This window comes from Pyrgilauda ruficollis, unplaced genomic scaffold, assembly GCF_017590135.1.
Source record: "Pyrgilauda ruficollis isolate IOZ18807 unplaced genomic scaffold, ASM1759013v1 scaffold182, whole genome shotgun sequence".
Lineage (NCBI taxonomy): Eukaryota > Metazoa > Chordata > Aves > Passeriformes > Passeridae > Pyrgilauda > Pyrgilauda ruficollis.
This window is the reverse complement of record NW_024517207.1, coordinates 336,053-353,298: the sequence shown is the minus strand read 5'-3', so window position 1 is coordinate 353,298 and position 17,246 is coordinate 336,053. Positions and strand designations below refer to the sequence as shown.

At 39.2% G+C, this 17,246-nt stretch overlaps 1 protein-coding gene across 2 annotated transcripts in view; it reads left to right on the top strand.

Annotated features, from left to right (window-relative positions):
• Positions 1–17,246, top strand: part of DENND5A (DENN domain containing 5A) — a 64,439-nt gene that overhangs the window by 34,733 nt on the left and 12,460 nt on the right. The window contains exons 6-16 of one of the 2 annotated variants that reach the window (XM_041464638.1): positions 473–790; positions 2,094–2,309; positions 3,207–3,441; positions 3,885–4,035; positions 4,654–4,747; positions 7,679–7,810; positions 9,340–9,492; positions 10,319–10,423; positions 12,641–12,725; positions 14,113–14,197; positions 15,539–15,667. In XM_041464638.1, coding sequence (XP_041320572.1) covers positions 473–790; positions 2,094–2,309; positions 3,207–3,441; positions 3,885–4,035; positions 4,654–4,747; positions 7,679–7,810; positions 9,340–9,492; positions 10,319–10,423; positions 12,641–12,725; positions 14,113–14,197; positions 15,539–15,667 — 1,703 coding nt within the window. The remainder of the gene's footprint in view (positions 1–472; positions 791–2,093; positions 2,310–3,206; positions 3,442–3,884; positions 4,036–4,653; positions 4,748–7,678; positions 7,811–9,339; positions 9,493–10,318; positions 10,424–12,640; positions 12,726–14,112; positions 14,198–15,538; positions 15,668–17,246) is intronic. The other variant, XM_041464637.1, reaches the window with a different exon arrangement.

The window sequence follows — 17,246 nt, the reverse complement described above, 5'->3', positions numbered from 1 at the left end:
AAAAGAGGATAACTTCATTGCACTTCTGCAGTATCAGTACACCTTTGAGATTGAAATTTGCTAAATCTTTTAGAGAAATGCACTGATAATCTCAACAACAGGCAGTCACCTGTTTACATACAAACATGTATAAAATAGAATTGTACGTATCCTGTAGCGAAAATTTACCTGTACATGTATGAAAAAATCACACATTTGTACCTAATTTATGTTATAATCTATTTTGTACTTAGTAAATGTCTGTAAAATTAGTCTTCGTTCTCAGTTACCTCCTCAAAAGACCTGGAAATGTAAGTCTTGTGTTACATTCTTCAAAGCCAACCAACCAGTTCAGTTGGTTGGGGCAACTCTGTTTTACAAAATAACCAAACAAATGCAAATATATTTGAATCTTTAAATAAGCAGAAATCCCGAAGATGAATAATGTGCTTAGTGATGCTGTAATGCTGTCCTGTTCTAAATTAAATCCCAGGCTAACCTGTGCTTTGTGGATGTAGACAACCATTTCATCGAGCTGCCAGAAGATCTACCCCAGTTTCCAAATAAACTTGAGTTCATTCAGGAAATTTCAGAGATACTGATGGCTTTTGGAATTCCACCTGAGGGAAACCTGCACTGCAGTGAAAGTGCCTCCAAGATGAAGAGCCTCAGAGCATGTGACCTGGTTTCTGATAAACGAAATGGGAACATAGCAGGATCACCTCTGAATTCCTATGAGCTGCTAAAGGAAAATGAGACTATTGCAAGACTCCAAGCACTTGTTAAAAGAACAGGTGTGAGTCTGGAAAAGGTAAGGTGTGAAATGAGCTGCATTCTCTCTGGTCCTGCAGTGGCAGATGGTCTGAAGTCATGGCCCAAAGATGCTGTATGTCTGTCTTTACTAGAAGGAACTTTATCAACATGTTCTCAAACCTTGTGAGCACCTGTAGAGACAAGGACAAGCTTAGGGGAGAGAGGGAATGGGATTTAACCCTGCAGCATCTGGGAAAACCTTTTGTTATCCACCGAGTGATTCTTTACTGAGATAATGTGTTTAAAAATAGCACTTTGCCTTGTTTATTCTTGGTTTTAAGGTTTATTCTAAATTGGCACCACTTTTTAATGAATTAAGTGGCTAAAATTGATATCTAGATGATGCTGAAGTTTGTATCCAGTCTTGGTTTCTATTGATACCTTTTTCATTTTTTCTAGAATATATGTAATTTTGCTTATATGTAATATATTTGCCATGGGGTTACTGTGATGCTTTTTTCTGGTTAATGTTCTTGAAGTCATGAGTGTCTGATTCCCAGCAAGTGGACATGCACAGCTCATGGTGATCCTGATTGGATTTTTTGAGTGATTAAAATTGTGCAACAAAAAATAAATTGCAGCCCTTTGTGCATAAAATATACTACCTGAAAGACCTGGGAGTTTTTTGAGCTTTTGTGGAATAGAGTGAAATCTGTCACTGTTGGTGATTTTTTCCCCCCTGTGAATTGAATATTTTAATTTTATTGCTTTTTTTCATAAATTTTAGCCCACATCTTAACTGAAAATGCATTTTCTTTTCTTAAAGATTACTCTAAGCTGTGTAGTGGGGAATTGTGATTTACACTGCTAAGGGCTTAGGCTACAGGGCTGCTAGCCATGCACAGCTTCTTGTTACTGTGCATTTCTGACTTCATTTGAAAGCTGGTATGTGTTTAACAGTTCTGAACCTGGAGTTGTTTGACACCAGATATAGATTTGCCTAATATACAATTTTTTAGGGGTAATAAGAACCTCTGAAAAGCCTATGCAGGTGATTGAAGGGTAAGAGGAAGTTAAGTCAGTGGCATACATGGACATGTATATGGTTGTTTACCCTTTTAAAATTTATAACATATCCAGTGCAAACAATACTGAAGTAAGTTTTGGTTTATTATGAGAAATTTTCTAGGCAAAGGTTTCTGTCTGGATTTTTTTGATTTTGCTCTTTACAGTAAGTATTTTTCTTCATTGAAATGTTGACTGGAAGAGTAGCAGCTGAATGGCAGATGAAAATCTTCTATGCCTGGAATACCTGACAAAGCATCAATACAAGTTATTTGTGTTTTCCTTTACTTGTTCAGCTGGAGGTACGAGAAGAGACCAGTAGCAAAAAGGATCTTAAAATTCAATGTGATGAAGAAGAATTCAAGATTTACCAGCTGAACATTCAGATTCGAGAAGTTTTTGCCAACCGCTTCACACAAATGTTTGCAGATTATGAAGTGTTTGTCATTCAGCCCAGTCAGGACAAGGAATCCTGGTTTACAAACAGAGAACAGATGCAAAACTTTGATAAAGTAAGTTGTAATAAAAAGGTACATCAGTGTAAGAGGAAGACAGTATTCAAACTTAAGGCTTTTTGTATTGGGCCATCAAATAGAAAACTGTACTGTCAAAATGGTAATTTCTTCTTTAAATTTCAGTGTTCCCAAAAAAGTCACATCTTAGATATGTAGAAGAGTATGTACAAATACAGACTTAAAGAGCTAAAGATATTCTTTTAAGGATACTGTAGAAAAATGCAGCTTGCCCTAGAAAAATAGCTTAGAAAGACTGACTTTAGCTAACCTCCACATTAAGGTTAAATATTACAAGTGGAAACTGATTTTTAACCAGCGGAATTGCCAAATATGTTAATGAATTAAGTCATGACCTCAAATAATGCTTATGTACATGTGTACCAAATATAACTCTTGCAGAGAAACATAAGACCCAGTTATTCAAATTTTTGCTCTGTTTCCTTTGATGGAGATATTTGTCAGCAGGAGAGCTCACATGGGTGAAGATTGTTGCAGCACTGTCTGCTAAAACACTCATGTGATTCCCACCAAGTTGCATGAAAAGATTCCCATTGATTTCACAAGCTGTGAGCCCAGCCAGAAGTACCAAATATGCACACCTGCAGTACTGATGGTGGGGTTTGCTGGGGTCCTGTTGTAAGTTTAGGAGATGAAGGAAATGCTAAAATCACAGTGTACCAATTATTGTGCTCTACAGTAGGTGATTGTCCTGATGCTGAACATTTCATACAGAGTGCCTGTTTTGGGGATAGAATTGATGTATATAATAAAACCAGGCTTTAAGTGGCACCAAAGCTCTCTCATACATCCTTGATCAGAAAAATTGGTGCTTCTGGTGGATGTGTCTCTCTCTTTGCAGACTCCCAAACACTCTTATCTCTTCTTGTCTCTTAGGCTTCTTTCTTGTCTGACCAGCCTGAACCTTACTTGCCTTTCCTCTCGAGATTCCTGGAGACCCAAATGTTTGCATCCTTCATTGACAATAAGATTATGTGCCATGATGAAGATGACAAAGACCCTGTTTTGAGAGTTTTTGATTCTAGGGTGGATAAAATCAGGCTGCTGAATGTCAGGACACCGACCCTGCGCACATCTATGTATCAGAAGTGCACAACCATTGATGAGGCTGGTAAGGGCCACGAGGCACTTGCTTGACAATTAGTGCAACTGGTCAGTGCTGTTTGTTGTCGACATTAGATTAAGTAATGATTTGTGCTTTGAAACCTCAAAAAAAAAAGACCAAAATAGCAGAGATGTAGAGCTTAAGCAGGGGACTAAACGTTTTCTGTGATGTTGAGATGTGAGATGAAATTAATGTGAAGTAGAACTCAGATGTTTTCCTGCATGCTTTGTGTGTGAAAGATGTCTGAGCTTAAGAAGATAAACATTTTTCTCCTTTTGGTGGCATTCTTTGATGTCAGAAACACTCTTGTACTAATATCCCTGTTGAAATCAGTAAGCAACTTCCATCTCTTTCTTTAATTTGACATCTGCTTTTAATTGAAGATATGTGATTATAGATACATGTCTGATTAAGGCACCTTAAATAAATTAACCTTCTTACTATTTCAGAGAAATCTATTGAATTAAGGCTGGCAAAAATAGATCACACTGCAGTTCACCCACACTTGCTGGACATGAAAATTGGACAAGGGAAATACGAGCTTGGATTTTTCCCTAAGCTTCAGTCTGATGTTTTATCCACTGGCCCAGCAAGCAACAAGTGAGTAAGCTAAGGCAACAGGTGCTGAATCTTGGCAAGATCTATAGAACAGCACTAAAGCAGAGATCTTAGAAAGCAAAGTCAGTTTTGGGGTTGTTTTTTTCAAGTTGGAGCACATCAGATGATGTGGGGTGGGGTTTTTGCTATGTCTGGTTTGGTTTTGGTTTTTTTTTTTCCTTTTTAAAATACAGACTTCTTGAAGCAAATTTACTCAAGAAAGCTCTCTTATGTTTGAGATGATAGTTGGTATACTTAGAGTTACTTGCAATTATTGTCAATATAAAAGCAGATCCCTTTATTTCATTTTATGTAGGAACCAGCAAATATTTTAGGATATTTTCTTATAAAACCTTGAAGGAGGAGGGACAAGGCTTAAATTGTCCTTGGAATTGTGACAAAAAAAGGAAAAATACAGAGCAAATGTATGTGATCTAATATTCTAAAACATTTTGGTTGCCCAGTGTTCCAGAGATTCTTTGTGTGTGTTTGCAGCTGCGCTTTGGCTGATGTAACTGATGTCAGCATGTTGAGGATGTGTAGAATGTATAGAATAAACTGGAAACCTCTGCCTCTTCCCCTGCCTCCTGACACTTGGCTGGTGTTATTCCCCACGTGTAGGTGGACAAAGAGGAATGCTCCTGCTCAGTGGAGGCGCAAGGACAGACAGAAGCAGCACACGGAGCACCTGCGTCTGGACAATGACCAGAGAGAGGTGAAAATTGCTCAGCTCTAGAGATCTGATTTTTTTCTTTCCTAATGGCCTGAGAAATGCTCTGCAACCTTTATGAAATGTCTAGACAGTTACTTGCAGTTCATGTCTGCTCTCCCTTAAGTGTATTTAATACAAATGAAGTACCAGACCAAAAATACTTAATTTTCTTATTATAAAAGTTATGTCATTTTTGCCCCCTCTCAGCACAAAATTATTTCATCCCACATATAGGAGAGTTCTCTGAAAATATAATCATATGATTGCAAGTTGTTCTGCTTTTTTTTTTCTTTTAAAGGGGTTGAGTGGGAAGAGGAGAATTAATAGTTTTCAGCCAACTATTTCCCATCTCTGAGTAACTTAGTCACCCTGTGTTTCTTTTGTGTATTTTGTAGAGGAAAGATAACCCCCTCTAGAGAGGGATTAATTTCATCCTAAAATCAGGAGCATTGCCTTTTGACCTAATTGTCTTCTGTAGACCATAATAAAAGTCTTAAGGTGACAAAGTGAGAGACAGCCTCATTGCTAAGGTGAGAGTGTGAAGCCCACCCAGACTGTCACGTTTGTGGCTGCCTGTTTTTGCACAGTGCAGTCTGATGCTGATTTACCCACCTTCTGAGCTGATAAACATCTCTCACCGCTGCTCCTACAGCTGACAGTTTTTCTTTGTGGTGAAGTGGTTTTGAAAGATCTGGGTGAGGTGAACTAATTACAGTACAGTTTCTGATTCATACAGTACAGACAGCAAACTGTTACACCAGGTGTTGATTTATGGGTAATTCCAAGAATAGACTGGCTCAAAATATTAGAGGTTTTTTGTTTGTATACAACCCCAGAGTTTTGCTTTTGTTTGTGTGTTGTTCATTGAAAACAATATTCTCTTGCCTTGTTAAATATTCTTAGAAAAGCTTAGTTTGGAATTTTAGTAGTCTTGTGTCTGTTAGGATAGTGTTTTGAAACTCAAGTGTGTTTGTTCAGTTCATCCTTTTGTGGTAGTGATGGATTTAATTGTCTTCCTAGTGTACTCAGTTCCGGAATTTACTTACTGGTTTGTTAAAATTTTGTTGAATTATAGTGTCATCTCTGTCATCCATGACCATGTAACAGAAAAATGTCTGCATAATAAAAAACCTCTATGAGTAGTTTCTGGCTTTGACATGTTCCATATGCTCAGCTAGCTCTAAAGTGCTTTTTATTTAGATATAACAGAAATGAATAGTAGTTGATTTCTAACCTCATTACTGTGCTAAACAACACAATTGTTAAAGCATGTCATCTTCTGAGCTAATTACAAAGGCAAAAATCTACCTCTGGGCTCTGGGGTGTTTTGTTTATTTTGTTTTTTAGCTGATTCCTCACAAGTTCATTTCCTACAGGAGTTATTCTGTTGCAAAAGGCAAAAAATATCCGAGGAATAAATATTTTGAAATACATGCTGAGCTGGGGGTACCAAGTGCCAGTGGTAACAGTGCTGTTGTTTTAGGGGTGTATGCTGTACCTCTTTGAGGACATAATGGTGATTGAACAGGGACCTCTTCTCGGGGTGCACCTCAGACTTCCACAGTAAACTTGAGAGAGGGGAGGGAGCTCTTTTGAGATGAACACTGGGGGTCAGGCTGAGCAGGAGGTGTCAAAAAATTGAAGCTTTGCAGCAGCCAACAAAAATCAGTGCAATGGAGACTTTTTACTTGCAAACATTTGTGCCCAGTGGAGGGCAGAGTTTACACCAATCCACTGATTTAACACCATCTTTTCTTTTTTCCTTTCAGATTCATTACTTTCGAATTTATGTTTGTGTTGAATGCTTGGGAGTTCTGCATTGTATTATGTCTTCACTCTTTTCTGTTTTGCATGCTTGCTTTTATTACTTCATATGTCTTACCACTTTCACTTTACATCTGCCTGGCTTTTTGCTACCAACTTATCCTGCCAGCACCTGGACTTTTCCATGTCAGAGCTTCAGTTGCAGTTATGTTTATACTGGGACCAGCATGATTGGCCCTTCATGCCCTCTATAAAATCTGTGTCAGAGCATTATCTGGTATGTCCAATGCACAATATGACTGTAATCATAGTTCTGGATAAAGATGCATAATTAAATGTATATATCATAGCTCAAGATATATCATCTTCTCATAGTGGAGAAGGTGGGGTTTTCCCTCTTTGTGTTTGATAGATCTATTCACTGACATTTCAGTTGGTCATTATTTCAATGTAAGCTGGAGAGGTTTCCTGTTAATTTTGTATAGGTGCTAATCCTGAGTGTTCCATCAGTGCCTATACAGGACTTTGTGTCACTAATTCTCAGTTAGCTGTGCCCCAACCAACCTGGCTTCCAAAATTTGTCGTATCACTCTTGTCTCTGGGTTGAAAACAGTGGCAGTAATAGGAGCAGAAGAGCACTTTCAAGTAGAGTGGGTTCAGGAAATAATTTTCCTCAAAAATGCAGCTGGTTCACAGCTGAGAGATGTTGCTATCATTTGCATTTTGCAGCTGCTTCCTGAAAGAGCAGTTTTCTTGCAGTCCCCATGTAGACCAGTCTGCCACTTGAATACTCTTGGTCTGGGTAGTTTTTGCAGATTTTTATTTAAATGAAAAAAAAAATCAAAAAGACAATTGGCAGTGGTGCAGGGAGTAGCTGAATCTCTATGCATCTGAATATCCTTGGCAGTTTGTATTGTGTTTTTGTAATTCAGCAACATGTGCTTTAATAGTGTGTAGACAGTATAAATGGGGATTTGACCTCTGGTGAAATAGCAGTTTTAAGTGTCTCAGCCCTAAATAATGCTGGATGAAAAGGGGCCTTTTCTGAAGGAGGAGATCCTTTCCTCCTTACTCCAGAGGTGTGGGTTATAAAGATAAATTTACCTTTTTCTCTCAGCCAAGTAGTCTCACTTGCACTTTTGTCTGTGTCCATTTTCTCCTCCAATCCAGAAATACATCCAAGAAGCCAGGAACCTGGGCAGCACCATCCGGCAGCCCAAGCTCTCCAACCTCTCTCCATCAGTAATTGCACAAACAAACTGGAAGTTTGTAGAAGGCTTGTTGAAGGAATGCCGAAATAAGGTAAAAAAGAGAATATTTCTGCTCTCCTGCACCTTATATCCTGTATCTCATATCCATCCTTTCTGGACCATTTTGTATCCAGTATGTTTGAACCCCCCACTTTTCTGCCATCTATTTCTGCTTTATCTCTATAAGGATTTTTGTATGGTGGTGAGAAATTAATAAAGAGATAATGTATTCAGAAAGTCTGCAAGGAGCAGAGACTTTATCAAGCAGATTTATGATAGAGATTGGATATTCTGAAGGGTCTTTACCATCCTGCTGCCCAAGTCTATTATAGCACATTTCAGTTATAACTAATGAGACAGTGCTATTTCAACAGGAGTGAATAGTCCAAAAGAGAAGCTTGTGGGGAAAATACAGCAGCTTTTCTCATAACTCCATTTCTGAGGAGTACATTTTTAAGCACTTAAGAAAGAATTTTGACATTAATTTTTAGACATGCTTCACCAGTATATATTTGACAACATATTAATCTGAAGTAAATGTTAATGTTTATAAAAATACAGCAAAGAGAATAATTATGAATTAGACATTTTCTTGCCTAAAGTCAGTGGAGGTAATAGAGTAATTATGTACAACTTTTCATAAAACTCTATTTAATATGTGCATCTACTTCTGATTTCACTTTATGGAACTGTCCAAATAATCCCCATCCCTTAATAGAGGCACAGTAGATGGTGAAAGCTTTTGAAGGTGGATTTGTCTCTGTGACAATGAGAAATTGCCAGAGGGACTGAGGGGGACAAGCAGCTAGGGACTAACTTGGACTTAATTTTCACCAAGACTATGCAGAGGTGCTTAAGGGAGTATTCCTCACTTGAAAGCAAGTCTAGAATAGAAACAAAGATGAAAAAATTTGTAAGAGATGAGTGGAAGTGATGGCCTCACCGTTTTTTCCTCCAGTTGGCTGTATGATGAATATATTGTGACTGGAAGACTGTACTTCAGGAACTCTTGAAGGCTTTGTTGGCCAGTATGAAATTGTGCACAGTTTAGGAGAATGTGGCTCGTGGGGAAGCTCAAGAGGTGCACTCCAGAATGGGTTTGGTTTAATCCAAATGCCCTTCTGGCAGAGCAGCATCTCCCAGGAATGACATACCTGTGCTGCTTGGCTGCGTTCACCTCTCCTGGGAGGACAGGGACAAAGTGTCCTGCTCTTGGGGAGTGCATCCAGTAGTCACCAAAGTACCCAAGATCTGTGTTTTGGGGCTTGCTGCTGAGCATCCAGCTTGTTAATGTGTGACCTGCTGTTCCCTTTGTTGGGGTTATTCTGTGGAGGATGATGTGCCCGTTTGCAAACCCTTTTTTTAGAAAAACAGATGAGCACTGCTGCTGTCCTGGCTTGAAAACCAGGGATAAAAGAAGGGCAGGTATGCACTAATGCCAGAAACACATATATACAGCCAGTTATTCTGCAAAACTTTGTTAGCATGTGCTTCCTTATTGGTCATTTAAAAAGTGAATTTTAAAGTGATCTTGGAAATTTCTGGGAGAGATTTACCTCTCCTTTGCCTTGTCTTTTTGAGACTAAGAGGATGTTGGTTGAGAAAATGGGTCGAGAAGCCGTGGAGCTTGGTCATGGTGAAGTGAATATCACAGGAGTGGAAGAGAACACCCTGATAGCCAGTCTGTGTGACCTCTTGGAAAGAATATGGAGCCACGGCCTGCAAGTCAAACAGGTGAGGAATAAATATTCCTGTACATTGCAGAGCACACTTTCCTGAAGTTGTGTTATGCTGTTCCTCTCTGCTTTCAGAGGACACCTTTAGTGTGTATGTAGATGTGTTAAAATACTCGTGTGTCCTGCAGTCTTGTTTATGTCAGGTCCTACCCCCTGTGTGTCTCCGTGTTGTGGGATATGTGCAAGTGTACCTGTAGATGTGTTCCACAGATGACTTCTTGGAAGATTCTCCATTTAACCCAGGGTTTTCATTTGGTTTGGTGGGTTTTGGTAGTTTTCTTTATTAGGATGATAAAAAAAACCCAACTATTGCTGTGTTCTTAATATTTTTGTTAATGAAGTTACATTGGCTACAAGGCAGCCTATCCTAAAGGTGCTGTCGGTGGGATGGGGGAATTTTTTTCCTGAAGGATAATTTAGTACTGCAAAGTAACAGTCTTGCTGTTTTGGTTCTTCCTGGGTAATGTAGGGGTGCTTAAATTATGGTTACAAGATCACTAGCTAGAGGTGTTGGGGTTTTGTGTGAAAATAATAATTGTTTTGCTGTTCTGTTTGGAGTCACTTGTGGGACAAGATGGAGTTTGGAGGGCCTTTACCAACTTTACTCCTCCTTTGTACAAAGGAGTAGCAAGGGTGGAGAAGATTATAACTTTTTTTTTTTTTAAAGAATATATGTTCATAATCCAGACAACTGTAATCCAGTACCTCTGTTCCCAGCAGCCAAACACCAGTGTTTAACTCTGCTCTCCTTCAAACTATACAACAGTTTTCTATGTGAAGATTTATCATGTGATTCTCTCCCTTCCCTCTTGTATATCACTTAGGATAGAAGCTGTACTGCTTTCGTCTTAGAAGACAGAGCATCAGTATACTCTGCTTCAACCCAGATTTGGGCCTTTCAGAGCACCAGACGGCCAACCCTCCATAAGGTTAATGCTTTGGATTGATTGCAGATGTTGGCAAGCAGTGCTGAATGGTGGAATAAATACAGTGGTGGAATAGAATAGAGGCCTGATGGAGGAAGTGCAGTGTATCTCACTGTATGATCACAGTATGATCCAGAGTTTAAAAAAAATAAAAAGTAAAAAAGCACCACCAGTTCTGTGTGCTCTGGCCTTTATGAAATATGCAAAAGCCTGCTGTTTCATACATCGATTTTGTTTTATTTTTCAATAATGAGCCAAGGAAGACTCTTCTTTCTCAACTGACCATAGTAATGAGGATGGCTTTCCTTCCACCAATCCCTGCTTCTACCTCTTCCCTGCTGATGACCCCCAGTAGTCCTACATTAGCTACCTACTGATTTCTCCACATGCAAAGGGAATCCATGCCTTCCGTTGTCCCGAGCGATGCAGGGGGTTGTGATGTAGGATCTAATGACTGAAGTAGTCTGGACTTTCAGAAGGCTTTGGTTATTCCCTTGCCCATTCTCTATCCCACTACTTTCCTTAGGCTGTCTTCCTTCCCCTTATAGATCCAGCTTGCCTCATCATTGCTATTTGGTGAAGTTAAAGGAGAGGTCCACGGTGCTGAAGGAGCGGGCAGACACTGCATGAGTCCTCACATTCATCATGGTTGTTGGCATCAATTTGCTGCAGGACCCTTTGTTGCTGCTTTCTGTGATCTGTTGCAGTTCTCCTTGCCATGGCAGCTGGTTGCTGAACCCTAGACTGTGTGTGCATGTGTGTGTTTATTGGGAGAAAACACAGTTTTGGATGTAACTCTTTGCTGGGTGGTATTTCCATCTTCTTTTTTATCTGTTTGTAATAAGACTTGCAGTTTTGGCTTTCCATGTTGTATCTGTCAGGTACACACAAAACACAATGGATTTTTTTATATCCTTACCACTGAATGCATATTTTTAATAGATTTCTGTCATCACAGATGTTACAGACACTAGGATTTATACTTCTGGAGGCGTGCCACTTCTGGAATAATCCCTCATGGTCAATAGTTCATTATGTCAGCTGCAGGGAGCTATAGGATGGAAATGGTTAGAGAATTTAAAATATAGTTTAAAAAAGAAAAAAGTCAAGATGAACTATCATTACTGCACTTCTGGGAAGGCACTTAGATAATTTTAGATGAAATTGATACTGTGGAATTGACAACTATTGCCTTACAGTCATGGCTTCTTTCTGTACAAAGCTGTAAATAAAAATATGGCCTCATAATATGACAGCTTTTCTGAAATGCAGAATTGCTAAATCTTTACTGGGATTTCAGGTTAATGCAGTCCTTTAGGAAGATAAGTAATACTAATTATCTGTAAGTAATTCCAATTGTTGTGCTGGAGAGCCTCTGTTTGCTTACTGCTGCCTTTCTGCAGGTTTGCAAGCTTTTGGTTTATTATGTGAAATATTTTATGATGGATCCAAGAATCTTTCCCAGTGAAAGATTTTCTCACTTTCTGCTTTAAGCCACCAGGGGTTTAAGAAAGTAATAATGGGCAAGGAGCACCTTTTAACATCATATGATGGATTTATCTTGGCCCAAATATTACATCCCAAATTCTGACTTTTAAGTTGGTTTTACAGTGTGTATAACTGGGGTATTTTTTGCTGATAAGCTTTCACTGTCCTGCTTATATTTTGGGATACCTTACTGTGTTTGTGATTATGCAGGTGCTTTGCTGATGAAATTGAGGGGAATCTTTAGAGGTTGTAAAAATGGGCAGAATTTATCCATAGCCCTGAATTACCCTGAGAGGAGCAGGGCTTGGCCTGGGTGAGTCTTGCTCAGGCTGGCTCTGTGTCCCTTGTCATTTACTGCTGGAGAGGCAGGGAGAGACCCACAGGACAGGTCACAGCCTCAGGTTTAAAACTCCACAGCATTTTACAAGCCTTTGAATGTTCTCTTGTCATGGTTATTAACTAAGAGGGAAGCAGTTCCATTGACTTTTTCCTGTTACCAGAATCATTAGATCCCAGTAGTCTGACTCTTGCTTTTCCTTCTCAGCCTCTTTACAGCTCCCAAGCTCCTCCCACTCTTGTCTTATTTTTGGTTTTTACCATTGGGTTTATAGGGAGAAACATCTTTAAAGCAAGTTTTTGTCATGGCTGATACTTTCAATGATGTTTCAGACTTCTTTTTTTTTTTTTTTTAAATTCAGCTGGTAGTGATTAACTAATATTTTTTAATTTTAGGGAAAGTCTGCTTTGTGGTCTCATCTGTTACATTACTTAGAAAACAGACAAAGAAGAACCACATCAGGCAGCTTCAGTACCTCAGGTAAGATTGGCATCTGCTGGAAGAAGATGATTAAAAGCTGTAAGTAAGAGCTGCCTGCAGATTTACACCAAGCAGAGTTTTTTTTTTCCCCTTTGGAAATACCCTTCACTCAATATAACTGAGTCAAGTGTTATGGTTGCTAGAGGTTTAATATGGGCCTGATATGTTGTCTCAGTATGTTTTATGAAAAATAAACTGGTTTGTATTGTGCCCACTTGTTTGGGTCTGGGATCTGACTACCATGGTAGTCAGAAACCCAGAAATAGCTGATGCTTCAGAGACAGGCTTTGAAATGGATTGCTCTGGTACCTCACCCTCCATGAGACACACAGGCCCTGCATGACTGGCAGAGAAAATAATCTTATGGGTCAGGGTGGAAAACAAGTATAAGCACAGAAAATTTTGCTGTACACTCTGAAGTTTTACATTATGGCTTGAAAAACAATTGAACAGGGGGCTTACAATTAAAAACTTCAACTGGAGAAACATATTTTAGTATTTGTTGGGTCAGCTGTTGTAGTAGAAGCAATATTGTGCATAAGATCTACTGATAATATGTTTTTAGGATTATTAATGTAATTTTTAAGCATTTCTTCTTGTGTCAGATGGGGGCCTAGCATATAAATTTGGAGAGAGCAGTAGGTTTGGGAGAGGCAGTGGGTGCCTTTTATTTTTTATTTAAAGCTGCTGTAAGCAAATATTTGAGTATTAGTAATGTGCACAAGATCCTGTAAGCAACCAAAACCATAGATTTGGAAATGTTAAGGTCTCCTGAATGTCCCTTAATTCATAGTGGTTTTGTGTATCAGAATAAGTCACAGTCAGTTCTATGCTTTCCACCTTGGGATTGAGGGCAGGGACTGTATTCAACATAGAACTTCATTCTGGAGCGTAATTTCAAAGATAAAAGCAATAATATTGCTTGAAAACCCCAAAGTGTAATATTTAAAAAGTAGTGGTGCTACAGGAGTGTGCAGAGCAATAGCTCAGGAAGCACAGGGTGTCTGGTGTACTGCGTACAGCATATTGACATTGTTCTCTGGTGTCAGCAGTGCCACTCAGGGTTACTGCCCAGCAAGAAAACAGGGCAGTCATTAGAAAACAATACTTGATTACTGTGTGTCTTAAGCCATTTGGTGTCATAGCAATTTCAGCTGAATCTAAGCTCAGTGATGTGTTGGTGCTCAGTCTGTGCTGATCTGTGGAACCATCTGTGTAGCTTGTTAGATTTTCATGTCATTTGGGGTGGAAATACACCACAGTACCTTCACAGAGTCACCAGTAGTACAAGAGTGCAAACTGGCATTAATTCACCTTCTTTTTATATTGGTTGTAGAATCTTTAGATGGATTTCTCTTTACAAGAAATTGTTTTCTTCTCAATCTAGGAATACTTCTTGATTCAGAAAGACGAAAGTCTGATACAAGTCCAGCCATGTCACCTCTCAGAATCTCTCTCATCCAGGATATGAGGTGAGTTTGAACTGTTAAACAGCCCAGAAACCCCCTGAGATTTGCACACTTGTTTCTGTGTCTGCTGTGCACCATCCTGTGCACTTCAGGGAAGGCACTTAGATAATTTTAGATGAAATTGATAGTTGGAATTGACAACTATTGCTTTACAGTCATGGCTTCTTTCTGCACAAAGCTGTAAATAAAAATATGGCCTTATAATATGACAGCTTTTGTGAAATGCAGAATTGCTAGATCTTTACTGGGATTTCAGGTTAATACAGTCCTTCAGGAAGCTAAGTAATACTAATTACTTTAATTATTAATTTAATTTTTAATTACTGTAAGTAATTCCAATTGTTGTGCTGGAGAGCCTCTGTTTGCTTACTGCTGCCTTTCTGCAGGTTTGCAAGCTTTTGGTTTATTATGTGAAATATTTTATGATGGATCCAAGAACCTTTATAGTTTCATGGAGCAGGAGGGGGCTCTGGGGAAGGAACCTGTTGAACTGTTTTAAAGTAGATAGTTCAGCATTTTCATTGACCTTTACAGAAACAGGTTTCATACTGAGGAGCTTTTATATTGTCAGAGCTATTAACCTGTGGCAATACCATGACAGAGTTTTCATATTTTTAACGTTTTGTGTATTGGTTTAATTCCCACAGAGGTGTGGGTGTAGTGTTTGTGTGCTCCCAGTCATTGCTGGGTTGGTTGTATAGTTCTGAGTCCACTTTTGCTTCTCAGGGAAGAATGCAGTTTAAAGAACTGGTTTGATCTAAAGAATGGGTTTATCTAACATTCAGTACTGTAGTGTGAATAAAACTACAACTTCTACCCAATGCCTTCTTTTCAGTACACTGAAAAAGCAATATGCAGAACTTCTGAAGCAAGCTTGGCAGGAATTGCCTTTTCCTTCTTTTCCCTTAGAGCATCCATTTTTTTTCAGTAGAGAAGAGTGAATTGAGGATTTGCCTGCCTTATTAAAATATACCATTTGTGCCTTGTGTGCAAGAAAAGCTTCTACTGAGCATGCAAAGACAGTGTTTAATTTTCCAAAGCATTCAGCCATAAATATTGCAGAGATAAGGTCCAGAATGAGTCCTAAATCATGTGAGACAATGGGCCTGGTTTAGAATTTTGTAAATAGGGCACTGCATTGCAGATATTTCCTTTTCAGGCTCTTATTCTCTTTGAGCTAGATTGCAGGGATTTTTTTATTGTGCTGAATATTAAGGTGATTATGTTTCTTTTTCCTATAATTTACCTGATATTTTGTGTTCTTTGGAAAACTTCAGCTGAGCTTGGTTCAAAAGAGCTGTCATGCTTTGACAACACCAAGCATGTCTTTTTCTTTTATTCCAGGCATATCCAGAACATAAGTGAGATCAAAACAGATGTTGGCAAGGCCAGAGCCTGGGTTCGCCTCTCTATGGAAAAGAAGTTGCTCTCTAGGCATCTGAAACAGTTGCTTTCAGATCATGAACTCACAAAGTAAGATGGGTTATCTTGGGCAAAGCTTTTAAAAAAATTAAAATCTATGTGATTGTTTGGTTTCAAAAATCCTATTTTTGCATCTGCTTAGCAGAAGGCATGGAACAAACTGGCCTTCCACGTGTGTGAGCTGTTTGGGAATTAGCATTCAATGCTGGGGCTCTTGACATGTGTTTTACATTTATAGCCTGCTCAGCAGCCTAAGTGATTTGCTTTCATAACAATCGCATACGGTGTTTACTGTGTGGAAATTAAAGCCATAGTAATTGTCATTAACTTTAATTGAAGACTTCTTTCTGGACACAGCTTAACCTGTGCTGTCTGCTCTTCCTTCCCTCTCCTTCCACTCACTGTCTTCCAAGGAATGCTTCCCCAATCCCCCTGAACCCCAGAAGCTAATTATTTGATATTTGCCCTGTCTTGTATTATGTTGGACTTTCTGATGAAGCTGTGACCTTCAGTGGATAAGGAAAAGCTGAAGGATGGAGAGAGGACAGCTAATAAATCTGCCTCTATGTCCAAATTAAGGCTAAGCCTTTCCAGTGAAGTCAACAGTTTGGATCAGGTTAAATTTAGCAGTGCTTGCTCCATGCAGAGCCTGTGCTGTGAGAGGACTTTCCACACACCACCACTCTCCATGTACCCCCACAAAAGAGAAGGAAAAAACCTCTTTTAACACTGGCCAGTGTACTCTTCTTCTATCAGGCAGATTCTGGTTCTCTGGAACAGAAGGAGACTGCAGCAAAAGTATGTTTAAAATGACAGTGACAAAGGACAACTTGTACAGGATGACATCAGTTCTCTGCAATGTTGTGTGCTTTGTGCTGCATATTTAGATATCCTCCTTAGAGAGCTGTTCTAGGCAGTGTGGTTTGAAAGTGTGCTCCACTTGTTTCTAGAGGAAGCAGTGCTGATTTCAGTGAGGTACTAAAAGTAATGGAGCAACTTCTGCCAGTTTACAGTTAACAAGATTATGTGCTGTTCCTTTTGAAGCAGCTGTTAGATATTTTAAATATCCCATTCTCTTTACTTGACATTTGTCAACAAATATAAGGAAAATGTTACATCTTTGGTTTTTTCTAGTCTGCAAAGGGAACAGGAGAAATCACATGTCCAGAGATCTTTGTGTGTCCAGGGGAACAGAGAAACCTTACCCTTTGAAGAGACAGAACAACACATACCCTGACAGGCTGTCAAACATGTGATTCAGATTGTGCAAATGCAACACAGACATGGGCACCTGTGAGACTTCTGTGGCTTTGCCACTCTTGTGGCTACAGGCAGGTTAGGTTAATTTAAGGCTCAGTCTCTTTATTTTCATTGAACATTTCCTGTCAGTCTCTAGTGTCAGGTTTGTTATATGAGAACATGCCTGTATGTTGACTATCATAGATTTGTTTTGCAAGTTTCTGTCTTGTGACTTGCTGACTTTTTTGTAAATTGATACCTGAAATTGAGGGGAGTTGTCAGCTTGCCCTCCTGGCAGGAACAACCTGTCCATGGCTGGGTCAGCATTTCTAATACCTAATTCCTGCATTCTGGAGGGTTTAGAAATTCCTGCAGCATCAGTTGGATTTTG